The 20,936-nt window shown below is 34.7% G+C and overlaps 1 protein-coding gene across 1 annotated transcript; it reads right to left on the reverse strand.

The window, feature by feature from the left end:
- Positions 1–3,065: 3,065 nt before the first annotated feature.
- LOC126979931 (homeobox protein aristaless-like) lies at positions 3,066–20,659 on the reverse strand. Its single transcript, XM_050829526.1, has 5 exons — positions 20,446–20,659; positions 9,971–10,172; positions 8,265–8,310; positions 5,524–5,714; positions 3,066–5,027 (listed from the first exon to the last, which is right to left on the reverse strand). Exons 1-5 carry the CDS (start codon positions 20,498–20,500, stop codon positions 4,640–4,642), a joined length of 882 nt encoding a protein of 293 aa, XP_050685483.1. The 5' UTR covers positions 20,501–20,659; the 3' UTR covers positions 3,066–4,639.
- Between the last annotated feature and the right edge of the window lie 277 nt (positions 20,660–20,936).

The raw sequence follows: 20,936 nt of genomic DNA on the forward strand, positions 1-20,936 counted from the left end.
AATATGGATGAAAGTTGATTATTCAGACAGATAAACTTTTCAATGTAAAAAATTGTAATAGTTTTGAAGTTTTACTGAATTTTTATGTAATATAAATTGTCATTTTTGTATACGATAGCGCAATAAATGAATATTGTATTTAACCTCATTATTGCTTGTAATTTTATACTGAATAAATAAAGAAAGCAATCCGTGCGAAATAATTCCCTAACCATTCCAAAATGTTCAAGTTTTCACTTGTGCCGGCACTCCCGGAGTGCAACCCGTAATTTTTTTCTGTTATAACGTTTAACCTAATTTACTAATCGACTTGTCAATACATATATCTCTTTGACGACTACATATACATATGTAGGTATATAACACTAGGATATTATGATTTATTACAAGTAGTGCAATAAAATCCTAATAATTTATTTAATTCACACCAGTTCTAGTTTGACATCGTGATAACTTGTTTTGATATTTAATTACTGAAGGTTGAATTTATTAATTGAATTATCATAGACATTTATTGCAATTATTTTGAGTCACACTCTTTCGAATATTTGTAGTTCAATTGACAAATAGATTTAATTTTCATAAGTTAGCTTTATTTAAGCATAGCTGTATATTTTATTTCACCGTAAGCCCAGAGACAAATATGTAATGTTTTTTTTTATGAAAATAAGGGATGAGACGAGCAGGGCGTTCAACTGGTAATTGATACGATTGTAATGACTATGCAGTGCCGCTCAGGATTATTGTAAAACCCTAATTTGTGAGTGGCACTACAACTGTGCTCGTCACCTTGAGTCATAAGATGTTAAGTCTCATGCCCTGTAATTTCACTAGCTACGGCACCCTTCAGACTGAAACACAATAATGCTTACACATTACTGCTTCACGGCAGAATAATACCCATAATCTAGCCGGCCTCCTGTGCAAAGGAGCCGCCCACTGGTAAATTATCTAGTTTACTACCTTTATCACTTTTGTAGGTTTATCCTTAAATTATATCATAATATGCTATTCATATAACATATAAGTTGAACCCTTGGACAATTTAAACATATAATGTAGCTGTCGCTGGCAATCGCCTATAGTTGAGTCTCCACAGGTTTTATGACTGGATTGTACAGAAGTAATTTAATTTCTTTTAATTGGTTTCCATCCCATTAGGCCATACATGTTCTTGAATTGTAAGTTGAGTGAGGCAGCGATCCAGCTGTTGAAATCCTAGATACTCGATACATTCACGTGGTGGCAAAATTTTTGGATTGTGGGGCAGATTCCCCTTCCCAGGCTGAACTTAATGAGGTTAGATTTTTGAGAGCTGCCCTAAATCCTCCATTTCACTAACAATGCTGTTCAGAACCTGCTGCAGCTGTTCTCCATTAAATTGTAGCTTAAATTACTCCTCACGACACGGAGTAACTACACTTCAAGTGGTAAAACTGCCAAATCTTATGACACTGTAGGTAAAGTTAAGTTATTCCAAATTTAAAACTTTTTGTCTTTATCTTACCTTTGTCACTACAGAGTTACATGATAGGGGGAAGTAATAACAAAGTAAAACGTTTGTGAAGTGAAAGGTTTCTATAACACAAACTATTTTCATAATGATACCACAGACTGGGAATGAAGCGAACACCCGCAGGCTCTTTAATTATAAATGTTTATTGTACGATATTACATTGTTATCCATATTTTTATTTAAAAAAAACCTGCTGAGTCTCTTGCGCCAGTTTTCATGTCTGAGGCAGACAGTCGGTTTTTAATGGGTTGGTAGTGCTATCGGGGCGGGGACACATAAGAAGTTAAAACTTATATTTTCTTGTAGATTTCCTAGTATCAAACAATAAAGTAACTATAAACAAATAATTATAGGTATATATTGCATTAAGATCTGGATCATAGCTTACTATTGATTTGGATTGTGTGTTATTGTAAGCACAATATGAAATGGCATCGCCTACATTCCTTAGAGTTCAAAAGTGAGCAATAATCACAGCACGTAGTTCCACATCGTCGATCTTTCATTGTATTAAGTGAGGTAATTATTTATCTGTGTTGCTGATTTTAAGATTCTATGTATGGGGATTACAAAAACTCTAATGTAATACATTGCTGCCATCTAATAGGAGGGTCATTTATGCCTTTGCGATAGAGCTGTGGTGATCTAGATTCGACAAACTGTGTGATTTGAGTATTTTGGTATGCTTCCTGAGAAGAGAACTTTTTATCATCTAGATAATTGTCCAAATCACGAATAAAATGGTAGTACATTGAAGCAAGGTCTGTCGAATACGGAGGGTAACGAATGGCTTCTAATTTCAGTTCCTTAAGAGTTAAAACGGTTTCTCATGCTGTATGTGGTCTCGCATTAACATGGAGCAATAATGGTGAAGGTGAATCCATGAGTCGGGGTTGGTTCACTACTATTTTTGTTATAATTGTTTGGAGTTGGGCACGTAGTATAGAAGTATCAGTATTTACCTGTGAACTGTTTCTTAATTTGGATTATTGCTGTAGATGACAATACAATCTAACGCAAATCATGACACATTATATTTTTTAATTAATATCCGTTAAAAAACGGAACAAATTTGACAGGAGACTATTGGACACTAAATTATTTCAAAAACGGTTTCACGGTCCATTTATTCCGACTCATACCTAGGTTTTTGTGTAAGGATAGTAATCTCACTCTCACACAGGTTTATTGGTATATTGAAGTACATTGACAGGGGTTGACATACACACACACACACACACAAACACACACAACGGAAAATACCCTTTAAATTAATAATTCCTTTGAGAGTGTCGAAATATACATTTTTTGAAGCATTAACGGTCGTATCCTTTTATCACTTTTTGACTTTCTCACAGCCTTAAGAGGCTGTACCTACATCTGAGTATATCGTTCAATTTCAACACGATACCTCCATGAGTTGAAGAAAAAGTGTGTTGACATTCAGAGGGACGGACGAATGGACAAAGTGATTCTAAAATAGTCCTGTTTTTTCCTTTTGAGGTACGGCACCCTTAAAATGTATAGGGAAAGTAAATGAAAAATAAAGTCTATGACAAAATCAATTTTATTTATAAATAATAATCAAAGTAATTACAGTAACACTGGACGGATTAAGGTAATTCGATAACTTAATCAAATTTGTATATAGGAAATTCTACTCAGACATCTGTTTTTTAAAACTTAAAACTATAAATACATAATATAGTCTACGTTTATGTAGAAATCACCACGTAAATTATTTGCGATAATTGCATTTTATTTATAAGCCCGATTTCACTAAAATTATTTAATTTTGAGCAATCTTTCTCATTGGTGAAATGGATTTATCAAATAGTTTTTATGACCAGATAGGCGATGGGGGTTACGAAGAGTAAGAGTCTGGTGGGCACTCCCACAGAACACTTGGTGAACGATGGCAAGTTCTTTCGTTCGTGATTGCTTTAACTACTCTATTTGCAAAAAAACACTGGAATTATTTGAATAATAACAGCTGTGAAATAGTGTTGGAATTACTACTATTTTCATTTATTTTGGAATGCGTTTTACTACATAGTGCCTAAGTGGTCACTAGAGCAAATGATCTTATGCAATAGCTGTTTTTAAATCAGACGATAACGTTATCGACACGACACTGGTATATTATAGCTTTGATGACAATTATATCGGTATGAGTTGCGCCAACAAAAGCTAACATTGCCACGCGATGGTATCGGTGAACCGGTTGCATTTATTTTATATTTTAATATTTATTACTTGGATATTCCTACTGAGATACTTCTAGTAGATAATGTAATACCATTAAGAGCTCGATACGGCAGCGCTGATATTTGTGAAGGCATCGACGCAGTGTGGAAACTGTTCATAACAAAATGTATAAAAATATCCATCCCAATAGGATAGGCCCAATAGGAAACACAAATACCAGATGACTAACGATAGTGTTATTTATAACTATATTTATAAAATCATCTAAAACCGTCGAATTTGTTAGAGCAAATTAACTCTCAATCAAAGCGTCATCAAAGATCAGTGAAAACGGGCTTGGCCTTTCTGGTAAGTTTATAAATACAGTTGATTGAAAGCTTAAACTATGCGAGGCTTTCGTAAACGTAGTTTTACCAAAAATTCCACCAAATCGGTCAGGCTAATTTTTGATAATATTTTCACTGACAGTTTCTTATTATTAATATTTAAAAAAATAAAGTAGAATTGTGAACACAAAACTCCTCTTTTGCGTAATTAATATAACGGCCACTCTTAATGAATGTAATCGTACAGGTTTTTTTTATTAAAAAAACAATATATTGAGATGTAAAGATATTTTAACTCAGATAGTATCATATGATTGTGCTTATATATCTAGATTAAGGCACTTCTAGAACAACACTCAAACACAGTAAAATTCTTAGATTCTATATTTAAACTGAAACTGTAAAAGTGTTTGAAACATTTACTTAAATACACAGACACAAAATACATGCCTTTGCTACAGAATTAAAATTAACATTAAAAATAACTAAACATTAACCAAATCAATTTGATAGAGATAAATAACAGTCCAGATATTCCGGTGTTGAAAATAATAATCATTATTAAACCATGGTTAAGTAACTAAGCTATTTATTGACAAATCAAATCAGCACCCTGTCTTAACAACTCTAACCGTATCTCATGCTCTCTAGCCGCTAACCGTAACGCTGTGATACTAGAGCTGGTGACGTCATCAACTGGAACAGATTCACTTCCCGGGGAAATAGGGGGGGAGACAGAAGGAGCTGGTGATCTTGCATCTTCAGACGAGCGGGGTCTGTTGGGCGAGAAACGTAAATGCTCTAATCTAGAGTCAGATAATTGTTCAGGGGATAGTCGGAGCGGTTCGGGTGCGGTCAAGTTGGCGAACAGAGAGTGGAAGTGAGCGGGCGATGTAGCGTATAGCGGGGCCCCGAACAGCGGCGGTCGAGATAGAGACGGCAAGTATTGTGCACCGAATAATGGAGAGCTGGCGTACCTGTACAGAAAATTATTTATAAATAACAGAATACTTTGCTCTGTGACATAGTGCAATATGAGATACAATATAATTTAAGTAAATAGATTATTGACGAATGCCTGAGAGATATTGTTACAAAACAAATAAGTAATTAATATTTTTGGTGAAAACTTTATTGCTTTAGTTTGTTATTGAGGTTTTAGACATGTTTATTTACACAAATAAAATTTGAAAACAAAATTTCTATGAACGATGCGGGACTCGAAGCCAGCTGGTAGTCAACTCAGTTAGCTCAGTTGGTAGATCACTCGCACGGAACGCGATTTATCGTAGGTTCGAGTCCCGCATCGTACATAAAATTTTGTTTTCAAATTTTATTTGTGTATTAATCTTAGAAGTGAGGGTTACCACTTTAAAGGCATGACAAATTGTCATGTTTTTAAAGTGATAGAGTACCAATGATGTCATTAATTGTCAAGTTCAAAATAAAACCGCAAATAAATGTAAAATGTACCTGAAAGACGCCAAAGCGTTATCAAAGGGCTTCCTCAAGCTGAAGCCAAGTTGTGACAGCGGATGCGGCGGCGGGGGAAGTGTAGCGGGAGCGGGTAGCGGCTGTCCGCTCATGTACCCGCTGTACGGATGAGCGTGTGGCCCGACCTTCTCTTGCTTACGCCACTTTGCCCGCCGGTTTTGGAACCACACCTAGTAAGAAAAGTTGCCTTTATAGTAATCTATATACCACCAGTACCAGTTAAATACAAACCAAAATTAAGATATTAAAAGGTTACCCCACCGATATTTGAAATAAATTTTCAAACAAATGAATTCTAAACTGACAATAAAATTGGGACGCGTAATACATATGCCCTGTGCTTCCCCGGGGCATAAAAAAAAAGTGAAGTCCCAGGCCCAAGGTACTCGTAAAAGGCGACTAAGAGCATTAACCAGTGGGAGGCTTCTTTGCACAAGATGCCGGCTAGTATATAGGTACCCCAAAGGCGCCTTTTTCTGCTGTGAAGCAGTTAAGTTATTATTGTGTATCGGTCTGAAGGGCGCCGTAGCTAGTGAAATTACTGGGCAAATAAGACTTAACATCTTATGTCTCTTGAGACCTTGGTGACAAGCGCAATTGTAGTTCCGCTCAGAACTTTTGGGTATTTAAAGTATCCTGAGCGGCACTGTATCAGCTGAACGTCGTATTCGCCTCGTCCCTTATTGTCATAAAAATATGCCCTAAACGAAAACAAAAAACGTCTTCACAATCACGACGGCTCTGTCAAAAGTGTATCGACCGAGAATAACTTACTCCCATACAGAAATATGAACCGTCTCAAAACTCCAAATGTAAATTTCACCAACAACAAAGAATAGCAAACATTCTAAGAACAATCACATTTAAATGGAAGCTATAATCATAATCGCATTTCGTAGGCAAGCAAAACTCGACTTTCATTATAATTATTTTAATGCCCGCAATCCGATTGTAATAGATGTGATTCAGAAAGTTGCGGTTTCTCTGTTTTTATCGTAAAGTCGTTAAAGTGTGCAATCTATATTATACTGTTTTAATGGGAATGTCCCTTTAATGAAGACTTAATGATCGCTATCACACAGTCATTAGATCCGACGTGAGAAAAATATTAATGTTTTAAACGACGCAATATTTTGTTTCTCGGTATTAGTCATCACAGTGGACTTGATTGTATAATTATACTCTTATTAGGTATGATTATATTTCAGTGGACGAGTATTCAGAGTCAAATCAGGCCTTAAGGCGACACTAAATGCCAGCGATCTTGAGCGATGTGCACGGCTGCTGGCCCGCCATCTATGTAACAAAGCCAATGTTTTCAAAATTCTTGAAAACAGTGTATATGCTTACAATCCTCGTTATTCACTACTAATCTGAATAAAGAAACCTACACAAAAAAGAACAAGCTATAAGAATAACTTTTCTGAGAGAAGTACCAAAAAAATGCGTCACGCCATGCCAAAAAACTTGTTTAACTTCAAAGAAAAGTGGTAGTTCAAAAAGGCGCTGCAGTGTTAACTATAACCAACAGCAAGCATTAGCAACCTACACATAAGACTTATGGATATGTGTAACAGGATTAAGTAGTGTTCATAGCTCGAAATGCTATACTTTCACCACAAAACTTGTCTAAAAACATCATGTTTGCGTGTTTTCTGCTTACTCTTCGCCTTAAAGACCTGTCCAGTTGATTTCTACGTCGCTTTGCCAAAGCATAAGTTTGGCATTCAAAAAGGCAAAGTTGCCAGTTTGCGACTTGAGATTAGGTCAATTCCCTAAGTGATTTGATCAAATTACGGATTATGTATAAAGAACAACACCTTTTATGATTTCTCTAAACAAATCTAGTGATTTGATCAAATGTCAGGGTTGGTGAGAAGAACTCAGGATGTAAAAGCATATTGACGACCTGTATAGCCGAGTGGTTAGCGATCCTACCTACTAAGCTAGAGGTCCCGGGTTCGAATCCCGGTATGTGCAAGCATTTATATGATGAATATGGATGTTTGTTTCCGAGTCATGGATGTTTAAATGTATTTATGTATGTTTATATGAATTTATGTATGTTTAAGTAAGTATATTGTATTAAATATATCATTGTCTTGTAACCCATAACACAGGCTATATATGCTTAACTTGGGGCAAGATAATTTGTGTAAAAAGTGTGTCAATATTATTATTATTGTAAAAGCAAGCGAAGCGAGCTTCAGACTTTTGTCATGCTCGTACCCGGACAGGTTAGGTTAGACCCGGACAAGGTTAGGTGGAAGGGTATGGCGGGCCTGCCCGCTTGGTCTTTAGAGAAAATTTTATCTGTTTCGAGGTTAGGTTACATTAATTTGATTTTCAAAAGAATGGTGCGTTACCATTTCATGGGAGTGGGGGAGTGAGACAGGGGACGGAGGACATCTCCCTCCCTCCCCCTTCCCCTCTCACCCCCCTCCACCTACGACACGATACTAAATTCTTACCAAATTATGTCAAAGTCTTACCAAATAAACCTTTTAAATACCAAAGAAAAGACTTTTTGTCATTTTACGGAACCAACTCTCGCATTTGGTCAAATCACTAAATTTGTTTCGAGGAATGATAAAACCGTGTTGTTATTTTAACATCCTCCGAGTTTTGACCAAATCATTGTTTTTATCATATCCCTGCGACACTTATAATATTTTGAGTTTTTTTTTTAAAGTTAGATGTCAGAACTTGTGAATTCTTACCTGTATTCTTGCTTCAGTCAAGCCAATTTTCAGTGCTAGCTCTTCCCTGCAACAACGGAAAAAGTTGTTAGATTTCAAACACAAGACGTAATTTTCTTTTATGACAATAAGGAACGAGGCGGGCACGACTTCAGTTAATGGTAATTCATACGCCCTGCCCATTACAATGTAGTGCCAATCGATCGGCACTACAATCGCGCTCGTCTCCTTGAGACATAGGATGTTATGTCTCGTTTGCCTAGTAATTTCAATAGCTACGGCGCCCTTCAGACTGAAATACACTAATACACATTACTGCTTCACAGCAGAAATAGGCGCCGTTGTGGTTCCCATAATATAGCCGGCATCCTGTGCAAAAGAACTGGTAAAAGACTTTTATTGACTACTTTAAATAAGGAAAACAATACTACCAAGGACCAGGAGGTATTCCATACTACCCCTAGATTCTAGAACTTATAAGGTAAAGCTGTAATGGATAATAGCATGATTGACATTTCATACATCGCCTAGGAGTTATATAGAAAACCCGAATTGTATATATTGCCGGTAACATGCAGACTTATTGATAAATACATCACCCTCTATTCTGCAGTCGTATAATAAAATACAAAGCAACGGTGATCCGTTGGTAATGCTAATAACCGGTTCCTATCTTAGTTAACCTACTATCGACCTACATTCTACTCTCCGGCTGAGATCTATAGAGCGCAATTGACGTCACTCGAATGGTTGGCTCAGCGGAAGAGCGCTCGCACGGAACACGCATCGTTCATAAATTTGTTTATAAATTTAATTTTTGTAATTAAACCCAGAAGTGAGAGTTATCACTTTAAAAAAAAATAACAAATTGTTTCGATTTTATATGATAGTAAGAACATGTTTATTCACATTTGCTTCCAATTTTTAATCGCAACAAGATCTTACGCTTAGATCTATTGAGCGTACTTATACTTGAGAGCGTGCTTAGTGACGTAAAACTTTCTTAGCTCTCATTTCATTGATAGTCCGTTCAGACAATTAAAATCGCATGCAATTTAGCAGTTGGTCAACTGAAATCGATGCGTGTGTACCCGCGCTAAGTAAACTTAAGGATTGAGGGATCATTCCTCTAACTAAAAGTGTAATATAGCTAGATAGTCCCTGACTCATGGAAGTCAGGCCTTGGCCGTCCGATCCAAAAAAAAGGAGACATTTGAGATTCGTCAAACAACAGGCCTATAGCAATTACCTCCCTCTCTGAAATCATGGAGAGCATAATTGACCGCCAGCTCTTGGTATACCTAGAAGGTCACTAGTTGATCAACGACTGACAGTACGGCTTTCGCCATGGCCGGTCGGCAGGCGATCTTCTGGTATACCTAAAACGTAGATGGGCGGCGGCTATCGAAAGCAAGTGAGAGGGCCTGGATATAGCGAAGGTCTTTGATCATGTATGGCACAAGGCACTTCTCTCAAAACTTCCATCATTTGGGCTTCCCGAGATTTAATGCAGGTGGGCACTCCAGCTCCTTCACTGGGCGCAGCATACAGGTCGTTGTCGACGGTTTTAGTTTGAACCCGAAGTCCGTGAACGCTGGAATGCCCCAAGGCTGTGTGCTATTTCCGTCACTGTTTTTTCTTCATATCAATGATATATTTGTCGTTTGCCCTCCTTTTTCATAAAAAAACCCTATAATATAGCTTACTTAAAATAGTAGAATAATTACCTAGTGAATACATCAGGGTAATGCGTTCTCCCAAAGGCTTTCTCCAACTCATCGAGCTGGTAACTGGTGAAGGTGGTTCTGTATCTCCTCTGCTTCCTCCTAGGCAGATCCTCATCATCAGCGCTGTTCCCTGACCGTGGCCGCTCGGGATCGTGGAGTTGTACATCAGGTGTGGCGTGGTCAGATACACCCATTTTATTATCTACACAAAACAAACAAATCATTACTATTGGTACTACTTTTGAATAAATATTTTGTAGTATAATACAATTTTCGATCTGTATTGATTTAGGTTTAAATAAACTTTATTCACATTAAGACCTATTGTCACAAGTAAATATATCGGTACTTTTTGTGTATTTTAATGAAAATGGAACAATTTTCACTGTTACAATAATTTAAACGCTTAGTCATACTTTCAACTACATAAAAAAAACTAATTATCAAACATAATTGACTGATAGTTCATTTATTGAAAACTTCCATTAATTATTACCAGTGCCCAATATGGAACAGAAAGTAATTAAGGGAATTTAATTACATTTAGCTATTTCACGCTCGATGTCGTCAATATTAGATAAACAAAAACTTGTTTAATTGAATCACAATCAAATCCACGTGCTACACGTGGATCAATGATTCGATTAACTTTACATTAATTGCCACAGGTATTTGCCGGGCATAAATAAAATGACCTTTGAGTCCCTAGTAGGTATCCCCGGAAGCAAATTGTTCCGATAGTTCCACCAGTTCGAAAATGTATGTTTGGAGCGAACTCTCCTATTCCTAGGCTGTGCAAGATGGTAAACTGATGATTCCATCTATATTAATCTCAGTAAGTACTATTGGGAGGCTCCTTTGCACAGGATGCCGGCTAGATTATGGGTACCACAACGGCGCCCATTTCCGCCTTGAAGCAGTAATGTGTGTTTCGGTCTGAAAGGCGCTGTAGCTAGTGAAATTACTGGGCAAATGAGACTTAACATCTCATGTCTCAAGGAGACGAGCGCAGTTGTAGTGCCGCTCAGAATTTTTGGGGCTTTTCAAGAATCCTGAGCGGCACTAAATTGTAATGGACAGGCCGTATCAATTACCATCAGCAGAACGTCCTGCTCATAACGTCCCTTAAAATCATAAAAAATTCTCACGTCGTCTTTCCATACAGTTCGTAAATTATTAGTTTGGCGACTACAATGGAGTCATAATAATTATATTTCTTAGTCGTTTATAATAATAATTTAATACCAAATTATTTTACCATTAATACTTGTTAGCATATTTTTTTATTAAATTACTTTGTGATAATTATTGAAGCATGTGATAGATAGATAAAGCTGTAATTGTTTGTTAAATTAAGAACAGTTTATTATAGTTAGGAACAAGTTATTATAGTTAGGTCACTGTTTAAAAAAAAACACGTGTCTAAGCCATGTTTAAATTTTTTTTTTTGTGATAACACCGAAACGTTTTAAGCTTTGAATAACTTCACGTTTATTAATAAAACAGACAGAGTCAGAATCGAGAGCTATAATTTCCAAATCCTGCTAAAAGCCCACTGACGGGGCGTAGTCTGCCATCAAGTGAGATGACTGTGATTGGCTGCTGAGATAAATTAAAAAATTTAAATTTAAATACACAGTTAATTAATTTTATTGAATATTGTATAAGAACGGCAAATAATCTTTAATTTACCGATCGAATGAACATCGAAACTAGCGATAGCTTCGATTCTGAATTCGACAAACCGTAACAACATCTGCACTTTCATTAAACAGACGGCGTTAGATAGTTTCCTATATTTATAATGCTTATAAGGTTTAATACACCGTTATATTAAAATAAAATAAAAACAGCTTTTTCAAATACCATTACTGAAAACACTTATAAGGAAAGAAAAATAAAAAAATTAGCTAAAAAAGTATCCCACGATATTTAGTTCAATTCAAAATTATTACAATTTCATATAAGTAACGACATATCTTCTATTCTTGTTGATTTTTTAATTAGGTCAAAACATAGTACCTTTAAAATTCTTACATTTATGTTAAGTTTAATTCAATTTTACTTAATTATCTTAACCTGAGTATGCTCCGTGTAAGGGTATAAGGCTTCGCTTCAAAGTTCGCCAACATTCGTTGTATGTAGACACGGCATAACATGTCTTGAGCCCAAGAGAACATAGAGCAACACGGGCCACCGACATATCATATTGATATTTTATTCAGGTAACAGAAGGCTAATATATTTATTGTTAAAATAGCTCTTTAAATATTAATAGTCTCTTAATAAATTGTTATTAAGAGAGCTATTTTTACAATTGAAACGTTCAAATTTACAACAGCATTAATAATGATCCTTGAAATAAAAAAGACATATTTTTAAGTGTTTTTAATGAATATTTTATATTAAAAAATGAATTAAATAATTGATATGCCAACTAACCATGACATCATTGATAGTTAAACTGTTAAAAATTAACAGTTTAAAAAAGAGTTGATAAGTTTTTTGTGGTAATTGAATTTTTTTTACGAGTCACGAGGGTTTTGCGTGAAAACCATTGTTTTTATGTGCATTATTAGCAATAACAATGAAGTCAACTTGCAAATTAAAAGTTTTGCTTTTTTATGCCGATCTTACCAAGAGCTGTTTCACCTAATTTGTGGCTTTGAATTCGAAAGATATCATCCCCACCATTTGGTTATGTTGCGTTCCTCCACAGTGCGGATTTCAAGGATCTTTCTTCTACGCATAAAAAGTTTTTTTTTAAATACGAGACGACATGAGTAGGATGTTCAGCTGACGGTAATTTATACGCCCTATCCATTAAAATGCAGTGCCACTCAGGATTCTTGAAAAGCCCAAAAATTCAGAGCGGCACTACAATTGCGCTCGACACCTAGAGACATAAGATGCTAAGTCTCATTTACCCAGTAATTTCATTAGCTACGGCTCCCTTCAGACTGAAACACAGTAATGTTTACACATTGCTGCTTCACGGCAGAAATTGGCATCGTTGTGGTACCCATAATCTAGCCGGCATCCTGTGAAAAGGAGCCTTCCACTGGTGAGTCGTGCGTTTCCTTCACAACAGACGCACAGCACAGATTTCTCCCTTGAAAACAAGTGCAAAAGCACATACAAAAACCTCGCTCCCCTGAGCCCTTTCCACTACACCTCCGCTGAACGAGACTCGGTAAATTAACTGATTCTATTGGTTCTTAACAACCACATCCCTCGCTACCCATCCTCGGAGATCTCTAGTGGAAACGCAGCCTATGGCACTACCAACTTGGCTTCGTAAGCAAATGGCGCGCTGTATTTTTACCATCGCTTTTTAAAAGACATATTTAAAAGATTGTAACTGCGTCATTGCTACTGCTAGAATATAAACATATCCAAAACTAACTACTCCCAGGCTCTCGCAGCGCTTAGATTATCCACCGTTGAATAGTAATATTTGTGTTTACAGGATGGTTAAAATTTATAGATTATAATAAACGTATAGACATTTACTCAGAGCTATTCTGTATATTATGAAGGCTATTTGAATAATTGCTTATAAGCAATCAGTTATTTCTAGTGTTATAACAATGACGTCACTTTTATTGTTTCAATAATTTATTGTTTTTAAAAACAACACAATACCTTGATTAAGTTAAATGTTGTGTATTTTGTCGGTTCACTGAATTCTTCGCCTATTACAGAGTTGGGCATTGATCTAATTTATAATCTAGTTTTCCACTGCAAGACATACTATAACGTTGAAAGCTATAATATGGCTCGCATTATACTTTAAGGGCTGTATTCTAAGTGTATTTTTCTTCTATAAAGACATCTTTGGGGGAGGTATTTGGACCATCAGCGGAGGTCTTCCGGCTGAAATGTGTGAGAGTCAACTTCTATGTAGAATATGGACCTAGATGTACCTAGAGCTGCAGTGGATAGTTATCCTGCCTATTGGGCTGAGAGGTTCCGGGTCCAAATCCTGATATGAGAGGTGCAAACACAGCGCCTTTCAATCTCCAGCCAAGCAGTTATCCTTACTATCCTTACACATTACAGCTTAATGGCGTAAAATTAATATATATATATATATTAGCAATTGAAATTACGGGGCTAAGAAGACTTAACATCTTATTATAAAAATTACATGCGCTATTGCGATTTCGCCTAAAATTCGGATTTTGCAAGAACCTGAGCGGCAATATGCTACGCATAATTTAATAAAATAACAAGTTGATAAGAGACCGTGAAGGTCTCGAACAAAAACAGGTCTTTTAGAAAAGAAATAATTTTGTATTTTTTCAACTTTACCGTGGATTACATTGACATTTTGTGAGTTTCATTCTTCAAATCAAACAAGGCACCTCTACACTCACTATATACTTATAGCTTCGCTCGAGGTGGCGCAGAGTCCGAACACTATTGACAGACATTGTAACAATTGAGTTAACGGTGCCGCACGCCGAGTTCAATTACCTTATTATCGTATCGGTTGATTAGCCAAACGTTATCGGAACTTTCGTTTTACAAAATCATAGAATTATAATTGCCTCATTTAAAAGTAATCGAAAACACTATAATTAACGGAATTATTATTGTCACTTTTGCAAAACCAACAAAAGTCTAAATATTTATAATAACTGTTTGCTGTTATTTTTTTACAATATGGATAGTCCGTCTATATTTTAAAATAAAAAATACAAATTTATTAAATTTGAAAAACATAATTTTAAACTAAGAAATAACTAATTAAAATCTATTTACATTAATCCCCCATATATATTGCCTTAGATTTGTTGTTACATTAGAAAAATTGTTTTACTATTGCCGGAGAAATGAGGTAGTAAACACACACAAAATTTCCCTCTTTTATTAAAGGCGTGTGATTATCTTGATGATCTTGATGAAAATCACCTTAGTATCCGACTACACTAGACACGAATTAGACAGCAAAAATACATCGAGAGTACATATAAATCTCCTCATACAAATTTTAAAAATTATATTTAATTCACAAGTCGTAAGAAATACTTATTGAAACTACATAATTTATCACATTGTCCTTTCTATAGCACGCAGCTAAGCAATTTCGTAATTATTGTCATCACTCGGTGGACAGATTTTAATACTACTCTGAATTTGAGGTTTTAAAGAATCCTCAACATCACTGTATTGTGGGCAATCCACTTATTGTGATTTTATCATAAAACATTATTACGAGATATGATAAAAAAAATAATAAGAGACTAGGTTATATTAGTTTAATTTGTACCTAAATTTATGGGCAATGTTCGAATCAAACCCCGTCTCTCGAGTTCCGTCCGAGTGCTCTTACTAACTGAGCCAACCGCCAGATCAAATTGATCGTAAATCTGTGTCTTAAATTTTTACATTCAATTCCAGAAGTGGTGAGGGATGTCTCTTAACAATAACAAACTGCTTAGGTTATATTAATTATAAATAATTCAATCACATTTTTTTTAATTTGTCAAATAGCTAAATATAAATAATGCCTGATTATTGATATAGCCTAAAACGTCTTAATTCCTTCTTGTTTTTCAATAATTGAATTGAAACTAATATCCGCGAATATGGTAAGATAGATATAGGCAAACATCGCTCAAAGATCAGGAAGTGACTCAAAATTAAGAATTCCATTATTGATTAAATAAATTAAACACATACATAATGACAAATGGTTTTCCAACAATTATTTTTAAAATTGATCCATTAATTTTATCAGTTTAATTTGCATTTAAACGATTATTTTAAGCTAGAAGGTACTTAGTGTTATACAGTATTTTAAATCTATTAATAATTAAATTCAATGTGACTGTAAATGCATCAACGGAATAGCTTGCGAAATTGTTTTAACAAAAGCTAATTTGTTGGAATATAAAACTTATTTAATCAAAACAAATCTTATAACTATATTTACAATACTACGACTACATAAAATTAAAACTATCATTACGTGGAAGCGTACCAAGAATACTGGCAGCATTACCCCGTTGGATAGCAAGGCTGATCCGTTGACCGAAATAGCTGCCAGCGCTTGGGATGTTTGTTGGATGTTTAAAATTGATGAAAATAGAATTTACAGTAAAGGCTTCATTCGTGCGACCAAAATAGGGAACAAACTTATTTGAAATTGGTAAATTGGTCTTCGCAGATCAAAAGGCCTATCTTATTTCTAAGAAAACTTTAAATGCGAGAGTCGTCAATTCATACTGGCCAAATTAGTTTTTCTACTCAACGTCTTCCACTATACCAATAAGTTAAGTCACTTACAATTGTTGCATTTGTCTTACACTAAAAAATAAATACAGTTTAGTATTTGAGAATTTCTTCGTGTGAAAATTATTTTGTTTGGTGAATGCTCATCTTATAGTTTTTATTAAATCTATATAATTATTAGTTAGTTACTAATATTAATAATTAGATCTATGTCTTGCAAATATTTGATGCATATAAAGTAATGTATTATTAATTATTCCTGCGATTTTGTTGTTGGATTCTTACTTTTTATCCAAGTCATCGCTATCGTCGCCAATTGTTTTATTTTGCAATAACTTGTAATTGGTTACATATTCTGGTCCTTTGTCTAGCTGACCCTTTTGCCAGCACTGTTTCAATACGTCTCGATTTGCCCACACATTCATTATTAACATTACTTTTATGTATATACCTGGATGTATCATTGTTGCAGTATTTTAGTAAGTTGTTATTATGTTTCTTAGATTTTTAAGTCATCTACCTTGCATCTACCTCTATGGTAGAAACTTGCTTAGCATACAAATACTACAAGGAACCTCAAATATCTTATAATCCATCAAAAAATTAACTTTAGTTAACCCCATAGAATTTATAAGTCTCAACTTATGAGTTGGTTTCAAAGAAGCATCAATAATCCGTAAAGAATTTAATAGGATTTAGTTGATAGGATGGGACACGGCGCCTGCCGGATTAGATCTACCATCCATTAGTTAAGAAAACCATAATATTATCTGCTGGTATGTATTGCCAGTTGTATTGTCTGTCTTAAAAATATTTGGTATGTAAAATTAATCTTTTTAAATACTACTAATACTTTCTTCAATCTTATTATGTTTTAGATAAGTAGATATCTAGATCCGTCTGAATTTTCCACATTTTTTTTTTCAATTTATGAAAATAAGGGACTAGACGAGCGGGACGTTCACCTGATGGTAATTGATTATGCCTTACCCATTACAATGCAGTCCCACTCAGGATTCTTGAAAATCCCAAAAATTCTGAGCGGCACTACAATAATTGCGCTCGTCACCTTGAGATGTAATATGTTAAGTCTAATTTGCCCAGTAATTTCACTAGCTACAGCGCCCTTCAGATCGAAACACAGTAATTTTTACACATTTCTGCTTCACGGCAGAAATAGGCGCCGTTGTGGTACCCATAATCTAGCCGGCTTCCTGTGCAAAGGACCATCCCACTGGTAAATAAAATAAAAGTTTATCTTTGCGTAACAGTGTTGTTTTAGAAAAAATGTCACAATTTAAAGCAAGTAAGTTTAAAGTAGTAGTAGGTAAATTAGTTTAGAACCTAATGTATGCTTAAAGATAAGATCTGCAAATTAGCATCAAATTTTCAAATAGAAGATTATACCGATCATTGCAACTACCAGAATTTAGGGATTACATAGTTTTTGTCCATTAGCAAGATGTTAATGGTGTTTGGGATTATACTAAGTCTGCTGATAAGTTGAAAGTGTCTGACTCACTTGAGTGATGCGTGCTACCTGATAACCTTAAGTTAAGGTTCATCAATATAGCACCTGAGTGTAGTGACTCACGATGTTTATAAAACGGGCTCGCCTAACAAGATATACAGTGGTGTTGACTGTAGACCTCCAACAGTGATGACGCCTGCCAACTCTCTATGACGCTGCTTCTTAACACCTGTTTCATCTCCCTTATTTGTTATCAAGTTTACTGTCACAAATGATACCACGCTAACGACTTTGACTTGAGAGACCAGTTTTGTTATTAAAGCTAGGCATGTATTCAATAATTCCAATTTTTTCATTGCTGTGCAATACAGTAAGTAATATTAAAATTTCATGTGTCAAAGAGTGCAAATATTTTTATTCAAATCCAACATTTGAAATCGTAGAATTAAAATCTTAACAACTCGAAATACTTTCAAATAAGGAAGTATTTTTTAGTTCTTCTTAGACAAAGCATTTATATATCTTAAAAGAACAGCTATTACGTCACGAGATAAGATATATTCCGTGACGTGGGGTTTAAATATTGGAAATGCGTCGAAAACCCACAGCACGGAGAATGTATATCCCGTAAGTGATAAGGCATTGAGGTGTGGCAGAGAAACCATGACCCAGAAGATATAAGCCCAAATAATCGGAAAAGTTATTCATTGTAGTAGTATTATAGATAGGCACCGAAGGGGGGTAAGATATCTTATCTCATGACGTATTTGTTATATTATTTCAATTATTGCATATTTAATTTATAACATATATATAATAATAACAGTATAATATATATAATAATAATATATTCTATAATTATAACGCAGATTTCTGAGAAATTGACTACTACTAAAGGAAAATATTTTAAGCACTTCCTATTATCTGACCAATTTTATCTGTTATTTAATTCAAATCACGCAAGAAATATTATATTTTAAAATACACCATTAGCTGGTATCTATATCAAGTACAGCCTAATTTCATCACCATCGCATTCTAACAAAAAATTCGATAACAATTAAAAATGGAGATATGAATCCTATTACATACACCGCTAGTAGCTCAGAGAACCGTGTAATGAGAAATCAGAATGTTAATTAAGATCTAATTAAGTCTAATACAATCAAAGCGAGCTGCGTTTTAGAATTTCCGCAAGTCATTGCAAGGGGTCTGCATCGACCAGAATGTAAAGATCTCTGAGCTCTAAGCTCGAACGTAGTTTTTTAAATGAAGTCAAAAATGAAAATTCATATAAGACGTGAGACCTATTTAAACTGGTAACAGTAATCGAATTGAGATCGGTCAACCCTTTAGTAAAAAAATTGTTAGAATCACTCATTCGGTTACCTATTGTGATGTGAGAACTCAATTTAGCGCACTACGTGATGTTGTATGAGATAATAAAGACATCTAAATAAATTATAATGTTACAGGTGAATGAAACTGTTCACAAAATCAAATTTAACTGGGAGTTTATTTTTGCCACTCCGATTTCAAAGTATGTTTTATACACTTTCTACATAAAATATTTGAGAACATAAAATATCTTCGTAATTATCAAAATACTTTTGTAACATAATACATATAGATATTGTCCCTTTTCGAATTGCCGTTTATGAAACATTGATGTTAAAAACTATAGGAATTAGGACGCGATAAGCAATTGATAGCGATTTATCTGATGGTGCAAGTCATTGCGAATATACGGAATTCATATTGTTATCTTAAATATGATTAAATGTAATTATGTCATTATTATTTTCAACTATTACAGATAGGTGAAGTACGAAGAGAATGTACGAATGCAACAATTGCAGTTGATGATACACTTAAACATTTTACTACTTGAACGAATTGAATAAGTAAGAGATATAAAATGGATTCGAATATGTCTCAGCTATAAAACATCTTTAAAAAGACGGACAATATAATAGCAGCGCTATTGTTGTTCATACAATAACCTAAACAACATTTATAGAGCCGAGGTCTGAATTCAACATTAAAACCCGACCATAATATAAGCTATAAACAAAATTAACAACACAAGAAACCCCGCTGATTTCAATTTTGGATCTGACATCGGCCCTAATTCAATAAAGCAATAAAATTCACCTAATTATGCAAATGCCTTTAAAATATCGAATATTATACCTTTTCTGACTACAAAAATTATGATGGGCGCCGTCAGGTTAGCGTTGATTAATGGTAGCCGGTTCTTCCGTAATCAGGATAATGTCGTTAAATTTTAATTGTTTATTATAATTAGTTTGTCAGCGGGAGGGCGTGAGGTGAGGGGCTTTTAAAATTTTATTAGGTATTAATTAATTTCAATCGAAAACTTTATATGCAAAACTATATATTTATAAATAAATCATTCATACCTGCCTAATCAATTTTAATTAATTGAGAAGTCTTTTTAATAGATATATTATATAAATCGTAAATTGCAATTTTAGCGTAGTTAACTGTTTAATATGCACCTCATTGCATAATATTATTTTTAAAATAATATTGTCTTTACCTAATTTAATTTTTATAAAAACCGTATTTTACATAATTATACAATAAATGAAATATTTACATATATAGAAAATAATATAAAATTACTTTGTTATGTATTAAACTTGATTTAAAATTTTAAATCAAAGTCCAATGACGAATAAAATTTTTATAGACTAATATTAAAAATAAACAAACAAAATTATTAAAAAACCAAACTCACTTTTAATGTTTTCTTCAAAAATTTTAAAAGTCCTTTCACTAAAGCTTACTAGCATAGGATACTAGCAGGTTATAAATGTTCAACACGGTGCAATTCAGCTTAGCAACTCGCAATCAACGCGACACGTTACGCACACAATCAACTAATAAGTTACGACACACCAACGCGCTCAATCGACTGCTTCAGAATAACGACTCGAGACTGCGATCGCTTACGCACGAGTCGAAAATGAAAAACAAAAAATGTAGCGGCCCCAAGCTCCGCCTTGTAGCACGCTCGGCCAATAGCTGCGCTGAAATTCATCGACAGACGCGAGGGTGGGCTTGAATCTTGTGATACCAGTCCCAGGTTCGATACCGCTAATTGACTTTATCAACAAACTGACTTTACTAGCTGCGGTCACGATATATGCGTTTGTCTGCAGCGTCAAAAGCCTAACTGGAGCCCACTAGCAATGTAATTAAGTATTGGATGATTTGATTTCATCTCTG

The sequence above is a fragment of the Leptidea sinapis genome, chromosome 4 (genome assembly GCF_905404315.1).
Source record: "Leptidea sinapis chromosome 4, ilLepSina1.1, whole genome shotgun sequence".
NCBI lineage: Eukaryota > Metazoa > Arthropoda > Insecta > Lepidoptera > Pieridae > Leptidea > Leptidea sinapis.

Coding starts and splice junctions, on each gene's coding strand:
- LOC126979931 (XM_050829526.1), bottom strand. CDS start 20,500: ATGCTAGTAAGCTTTAGTGAAAGGACTTTTAAAATTTTTGAAGAAAAC. Junction 8,311..9,970: donor TACCCTGATGTATTCACTAG/GTAATTATTCTA, acceptor CCGTTGTTGCAG/GGAAGAGCTAGCACTGAAAA. Junction 5,715..8,264: donor TGACTGAAGCAAGAATACAG/GTAAGAATTCAC, acceptor TTTTCTTACTAG/GTGTGGTTCCAAAACCGGCG.